General features: G+C 33.0%; 1 protein-coding gene across 1 annotated transcript; it reads left to right on the forward strand.

The window, feature by feature from the left end:
* The first annotated feature begins 1354 nt into the window (after nucleotides 1-1354).
* On the forward strand, nucleotides 1355-4575 carry LOC149156532 (protein neprosin-like). Its single transcript, XM_089444779.1, has 7 exons — nucleotides 1355-1486; nucleotides 1577-1657; nucleotides 2012-2251; nucleotides 2631-2816; nucleotides 2972-3025; nucleotides 3112-3258; nucleotides 4165-4575. Exons 1-7 carry the CDS (start codon nucleotides 1355-1357, stop codon nucleotides 4573-4575), a joined length of 1251 nt encoding a protein of 416 aa, XP_089300905.1.
* The last annotated feature ends 3503 nt before the right edge of the window (nucleotides 4576-8078 follow it).

An 8078-nucleotide genomic window follows, 5' to 3' on the forward strand; every position in this document is an offset into this window, starting at 1 on the left:
TGTCAATAACATTATCTATTTTCATATAGAGTTTCTAAGATTTCAATTTAACTATCAATAATTATTTTTAGGTGGATGGTAGGAATTTAACATCCATGGAATATTTTAGAACATTCACGGTATTATACTTAAATCAATTGTTAACATTTATCTCCAAAGTAGTTATCATTTTTTTACCCTTTTAATTAAATTGATTAATTAAAAAAATATTTCCAAATGGATAAACATTATATGGATCGAGTTACCTAAGGTATTTTGGCCATGGGGTATGTGGTATTGATATGCAATAGTATTGGCGAATAGTATTGTAACGAAGTTTGTTTATTGATAGCAATAATAATTCAAAATAAAGTTATAATTTAGTTAAATTTTTTTATTTTATTTTTTGTTAATCTTGATAATATGAGATCTATTATAAGTGTAATTGTTTTGATGTTATCCTCTTTAATTTGTATATTTCCTAGTTAAATTAAAATTATGAAAATTTTATTCAAGAATAAATATACATATGGAAATAACTATTTTTAATAAATTTAAAATGTTTGAAATTATTAATATATTTTAATATTTTCATTTATACAAATAAATTATTAATAATTGTGAGAGTCAGTTCACTTGGTAAGTCTTAATGAACCATTGTAATTAAAGAAATTTGAATGGTTATAAAAAAATTAAAATAAATTTATTTTAAAACTGTAATAACTTGTTGAATTTAGGTTTCTGTGATCTATATCATGTTTATAGAGAAGAGTTTTTTTGTGAAAATCACATTGTAATTCATTTGTTTGGAACCAACTATTGTGGTTCATTGTAGGACAGACATATCCTCACGGTGAACCACACTTGTTTATTCAAAACAGATCGACAAATGAATTACAATGTGATTTTCACCAAAAACACTTTTCTGTAAATTGTAATAACTTCTTTAAATTAATTAATTTATTAAAAGCTAGTTTTAAAAATTTAGATAAATGGATAATTGTTTATGTTAAAAATTTTAATGAATAAGTAATTTCTTCGGTTTAGGAGATAATTATACTATATAAATCCTATCTAAATAATGCCTCTAAATGTACGCATTGTGGCTTACATTGCGGAGATAATGATAATATATAAATCAGAAATATGAATACATGTCATCAAAATATAACGCACAAAAATCTTATATTTTTGGTGATAAGCAGAGATCACAGCTACTCGCCTCCGGATCTTCTAATTTAAGTAAATGTTCAACTGACATACGATAAATAATCTCAAAGAATATGATAGAATGAACCAACCGTACAATAGTATAGCATTTTATAGTTTTGTAATGAGAAATCTTTGGTTTTTGTGCTTTTCTTCTTGTTTTTTAATGACTTTGTCTTTACTTTCCCTATGTTTGTTTTTCTCTCACGTTGCTATCACGTCGGCTGTTGACGTGCATGAACTGAGTATTGATGAATATATCAATTTCGTTAATCCTCCACCAGTGCACAAATATCAGGTCATACTAAATCCGATTATATCTGTAAATAATATATTTTGTAATAATATATTTCTCACTCTTTGTTTCCTTGATTTTTTTCATGCCCAGAACAAGCATGGAGATAGCATACTTTGCGTAAAATTTAGTGACCAAATATCTGTGAAGTATGCAAATGATAATATTACTCAGGTATAATATATTAGTGTTTTTCTCAAATATTAAGCACTTTGAATTAGGTTAATCATTAGATCAGTGTATTAGTATTTTGTCATTTTCATTTTGTTCACTGAATATTAATTTTATTGTTATCCAACAAACAATATAAAAAAACAGTATATTATGCCAATGGTTGAATTAGGGTATAATGTATAATATTTGCAATTTAATCATTGAATATTATTTGTATTCTTATTCAACATATAATATAAGGAAAAAAATATTAAATTAATTTGCAGCATAATTATTGAATATTATTCGTATTTCATCTAACAAATAATATAAAAAACATTAGATTAATAATTGATTCAGTGCATGGTGCTTTAGGGTTTGGAGAATATACCGAAAGTAAAGTCTAAGCTAAATATTTCCAACTTAGACTCTAGCGGTGCAGATAATTCCAAGTTGAACGTGAAAGATGGGTGTCCAGAAGACACAGTGACAATCAGGGAAATCAAACGTGAAGACGTGGAAAGATTCGGGTCTGTGAGACAATTTTTAGAATGGAAAGGAAGAGGAAGAAAAGACGCTGACACTGTGACACCTGGTCAACACAATAAATCTGAGGTTCACACATAAACTATCTAATATGATTTTTATTCTATTATTTTAGTTATTTGTCTAAACTAAGGTCTAGACTAAGCTAAAACGAACCACAATATTCAGAGGAGGATCAATCCACTAGTGAAATAAGGCTATTTTTAAGTAGATTGCAGATTTTTGGAATGTTTGGGAATCTCATGGATATGTCAATTTGGAAATCTCATAGACATTGACACAGTCGATTTTTTTGACGGCACCAATGTCCCTTGGATTCCCAAATATTCCGGAAATCTGCAATAGACTTAAGTTCACCAGTGATTAAAAGTGTTATCTTATTTACTATAATATTGTCTTCTAAAGTACAGGATTCTCGTCGTCTGAGTATGGTTGTTGTTATTAACAGTATGCTATTGCGTATTTCGATAGCTCTGATGACCTATTCGTTGAAGTATCTGCTCGTTTGAATGTATGGAGTCCGCACGTTGCGACCGATGCTTATTTCAGTCTCAGCGAACTTTATATTTCTACCCACACCCAGGCGATTAGCGAGGATGAAACTATACTGGAGGAAATAAGGGTTGGATGGATGGTGGGTCCACAGTAAACCCATTGCTTAACACAGTTGCAATTTCAAGTCCCCTAACCTCATTTAATCTAAACCATTCTTAATTTTTTATGATAAAATTTTCATTTTTGAAAATTCTAATGGTCGTTTTCAATTTCTACACATTCTGACTATTGCAGGTGTACCCCGGAAGATATGGTGATTCTACCCCCAGGTTCTTTACTTGTTGGACGGTAATTACATAGTTTGAAGTTTGGTTGATGAATTAAAAAGAGCCATCATGAATGCCGATTGCTAATAAGTCAGCGCCCTGATGCAGAGTGACAGCAATAAACACACCGGTTGCTTTGACCTAGATTGTGCGGGATTTGTGTCGACCGCAGGCCCCACCTCTCCCGGCGTACCTCTAGATCCGGTATCAGTATATGGAGGAAATCAGACTTCGTTTCACCTCACTCTTAAGAAGGTGAGAAATTGAAATTAATGTATATTCTTATGTATTGATTGGCTAGAAATGTTTTTATTTGATGATGATGATGGTTAACGTTTGTTGAGACCAAATTTTGGTCAATTAGCTCTAAAGAAATACATTATTTAGTTTGATTTAAGATTTTATTCTTATGTTCAAAAAGTTTTGAGAGAGGCTTTCCAAGCTCACTATAATTTTGACATTGTAAAAGGGCTAGGAAGGTCAATATTGCGAAAGAGATTATGACCACTAAGATGTAATGTGGTTGTACATGGGGCACTCGAAGAGGAAGCAGTTTTCATCTTCGATGTTCCTATTCTCACATAGATGGCAGATCCTTTCCATCCATGGTGTTTTAGGAGCTGCCCAATGACCTATTTCACTACGGAGCTCATAAGAACTCTTTTTAATCTTTGCTATATTAATTTTCTTCTTTGAGCTAGTTAAAATAGAGAGATATTTTTGATCTTCTAGGGTGGGGTTAATGACCTTCTTATAATAACTTAATATTTTTTAGCTGCTAAATCTTTCTCGCACCACATTTTTTCTTTGAACTTAGAAGTAACAATATCTTTAATGTTAGTAATGTTTTGCAATGCATCATTTTCGTTGATCTCCCAATAGTTTAACCTGGCCCTCGTATCTTTTCTATAGATTTTGTATTTGTTTTTTAATGAAGTTTGACTATAAAAATTTTATTTTTCAATAAATTTTATTTAAATAAATTATCTCTAGAACTAATTACTAGAATATCTACATAATTTTTCCTGATATCATTAAACGCCTAACCTGTATTTTATTTGGATTTATTTGGATTTAGAGCAAGTAATAAAACATATAAACCTAATATCCTCAAGCATTGGTTTGATCATAAATAATTAATATAATATGGGATGTGTGCAGACAGACGTGCAGAAAGACATAAAAGACGTATGGTCTTTATATTTGGAGGGCGAGTTTATAGGTTATTGGCCCAACTCATTGTTCACTAATCTTGGTTACGGCTGTCTGTGGGTGGATATTGGAGGGCAAGTTAGTTATCCTTGGATACCCAGGGGTACGCCCCTCCCTAAGACAGACATGGGTAGCGGTCGCTTTCCTTCCGCAGGCTACGGTTATGCCGCATATATCGATGGTATACAACTTACTACCCTTTCTGGGGCCGTCACACATACCCCCTATATTACGGTTTCAAGTAATAGCAAATGCTATAATGCCACATACTCTGAAAAAGATAATAGGCTCTTCTATGGAGGTACGGGAGGCAAAAATCCTGGATGCGTCAGTAATGGTGAGCAATTGGTGTTTTATTAGTCCCGGCTAAAGCACTTGGATATTATTGATGATGATGATGATGATGGTTAACGTCCACTGAGACCATATTGGTCTATCGGACCTACAATTTTCTTAATTTTTACTTGTCTGGCTCCTCGTCTTTCTTGGCGAGATTGGTGTTGTAGCTTTCTTTCTTTTCTCTACGGTCTTCCAACTTCCTTTGTCTTGCATCTCCTTCATCTCTTCTGGTTCTTGGGACATTGGTGTCTTAGCTTCGCAATCTATTGTGTTCGTTCTTTTGAAAATAGCCGGAGAAGAAGTTTGGTTTAGGAGATCTGCTTTGCTGTTAAATGAAGATTTATTTTCCGCGGTATTCAAATCCTCATAACTGTTGATTTGTTGGGGCGGGCTTTCTCCTTGCTTGTTTTGAGAGTTGTTTCCTTCTTCCTTGATTTCTTGTGACTCATTTTCTCTAGAATATTCTTCTTCTTTGATGACAGTGTAGTGTTCTTTTTGTGCTCCTTCCCACCATGTAGATCTGTGGTGGTTTTTTCTAGCAAAATTTTTCTCAGAGGATTTTGGGCAATTTTTGGCTAGATGCCCCGTCTCAAAGCACGATCGACATTTGAAGAGGACACTTTCATAATCAAGCTTCGGGTTCCACACATAGTCTTTACTTGTTAGGTTTATTTCAGCTGGGAATCCGGCGCTGAAATCCATTTCCACACAGATGCGTGCATAGGTGGTTCTGGTATATTCCTCTGTTTCTGGGCACCTGCAGTAAAATTTCCCAATTATTAGGATTTTAATTTATATTCACTTGTGTAATGTTTAATTTCCTAAATTTAAAGTTGTATTTTGAATTTTTTTAGTTGTTTTAATATTTTATAAGATAATAACCAAAAAAAATATTGGACAATAAATTTAAATTTTTATTTTAGCTTTTATCTAAATAAATCAATTGCATATTAAATTCTAAAATTATGACAAAAATAAGTGTTAAGTTATGATAAACACTGCATTTTTCACAGGGTTATTTATTTGTTTATGGTCCTTAAAGATGTACCCTTAAAAATATATATCTTTCTATTTAATAGAAAGTAGTTCCAAAATCTATTATTTAATAAAAATTAGAGAGATGAGAGAGATTCATACACAACACAAATCACACTCACTTTTTATTGATCACAAGAGATAAATATAAAGGACATAAAATGCTCACTTTGACACATCTAGATCATGACTCCAACTCATAACATAGAAACCAAGAAATTTTAGACTAATGCTTGTGAACTCACAATGAAAACTAACAACAACAGATAGAAGCATTACTTCCAACACCCACCCTTAATGCTTACATGAAAAGCACATATTACAACAACAAAGTTAATTTTTCTTACTGGTTTTCATCAGCATTGACATCCACTCTGGAATCTTGCAAACACTACTCTTTCACCACCACATCTTCGAGCTGTCACTTGACGTCCATTTAAAATTTAACCGCCTCTAACCATCACTGATGAACTTTGCAAGATCAACAATATTGACACCTCAACTCGTTGAGGCTTTTGCGATACAAATCATCACATAATGAATCATCCTATGGACCAACCACCGTCTGTCGGATATTTCACTTTCTGTTATCTGTTAGTTGCTAGGATAAAGGTTTGGATATTGAATTTGTTCAAAATTTGATAAAACAACTTGACCTTAGAAGAATTAATGTTTTGGACACCAAGCTTCCACTTTAAGAACCACAAACCTTTTTTATAACTAGAATTAAAAGAAATAGTAAAGCTCTTCAATTCACACCACAAACACACATAATAGAAAAAATTAAATCTTTTTTCTTTTTAGAATAGTTTGAGAGGTGGTTCTGATGGCTACTCATCACTATCTAATTCTGATATGTCATCCAAGTTGGCTATGTTGTCAGTTTCCTTTCCATTCAAAAAGATCCCTTACACGAGTTCTAGAATTCCAGGCAATCTGTGAATATTTGTGACAGTAGAAGCATTATGTTGAACCCTTGGTTTTTTCCATTTTTCCTTTGGAAAATAATGCAAGTTCACGTTGACCACCAGCATCTGAACCTTCTGAATTTTCCCCTTTTTCCTCAGCTAAAAGTAATGATACCATTTATTCTAAATATTGAGAGGACATTTGACTTAATGTGAATACATTGTTTCTATACTTGGGAGATACGATATTTAATAGAATTGCTTTAACATCATTTGTTTCTACCTTGGCACCAATTTCAACTAATTTTCCAAAGAGAGTCATTAACTCATTTATATGATTAGAGAGAGGTGACTCAAAATGAATTTTGAGACTAAAGCGCTGCAATTTTAAAGAGAACTTTGCGTTCATATCCTTTTCCCAAAAATGTTCCCAAATTTCATGAGTTGATTTTGCTAAGTATTTCAAATGCACCTAAGTGTTTGAAAGACCCAATCCTATTATCGCCTTAGCCTTGTCTTCTTTCTTTTCCCGTTCAACGAAAATATTAACATCAGTAGGAGCCTTTTCGGTTCCTTTTACTATATTCTATAGACCTTTATTCATAATATGCATTTGAATTAACTTTCCATGTATGGAAATTTATGCCATTAAACCTTTCTAAAGAAAGAGAGTCCATGTTACCTCTTTTTCTTCTTTCAGATCTTAGATCTGTGGATCTGATTCTTCTCCCATGCTACTGGCAACAACTTGACCCACAGTGCAATTTAGCTTGCAAAACACGAATTTCCTCATTCGATCTGATATGATGAATGCCAGCTCTTCCACTCATGGAGCTTCACCTCAACACACCCAACAAGTACGCCACCCCTCAACAAAACAAACCTCTATACTCGCAACAGCAATAGCCAGCAAAGAAAAACAACGTTCAACTGCAGCATCCCATGTCGAAGTTTGATACTCAAAGTATGACAACGATGGCACATTTTCTCTTACAATATCTCTTACGCCTTCACATTATCTCTAATTTGTTGCTCCTCAAACTTAAACTGATCTGCATAGATCCCCTGTCAATAATCTATTCTTCCTTAAACATGGATCGCATGGTACAGATCTTCATGTGGCGTAAATCACATTAAGGAGACCCAAAAAAATGTGTCATGGCGGGGATCTTTGACTTTGGTGATGGTGGAACCCTTGGATCTCGAATCCCATGCAAATATTGGTCCTTCTTCTTATGTTAGGGTGACAGCTTTAAGTAGATATGTGACTTTTAATAAGAACAAATTTGCACCATTTCCTTGGCTCCTCACAATGCTTAGATTCAACACTTAACTAATCAATGATCGTGTTATGACTTAAGAAGCGATTACCAAATTGTTCACATCTGTTTGTTTGTGAAGGTTAGGTGTTAGTCCAAGTTCAGTTTTTTCCATGTTCAATGTAGTGTCTAGGTCTTTAGAATCTTTGTTGCATGGTTACATAAAGGTAAATAATTCGTTCTCATTCATCACTGGTCCCACAACCCGCATAGATTCCTTGCATCAAGTTTTTTTTAAGGTAATGATATGTTATAAAGCAGT

The sequence above is a fragment of the Pinus tabuliformis genome, chromosome 9 (assembly GCF_031772625.1).
Source record: "Pinus tabuliformis cultivar Carrire ecotype Pingquan chromosome 9, CPIR1, whole genome shotgun sequence".
NCBI lineage: Eukaryota > Viridiplantae > Streptophyta > Pinopsida > Pinales > Pinaceae > Pinus > Pinus tabuliformis.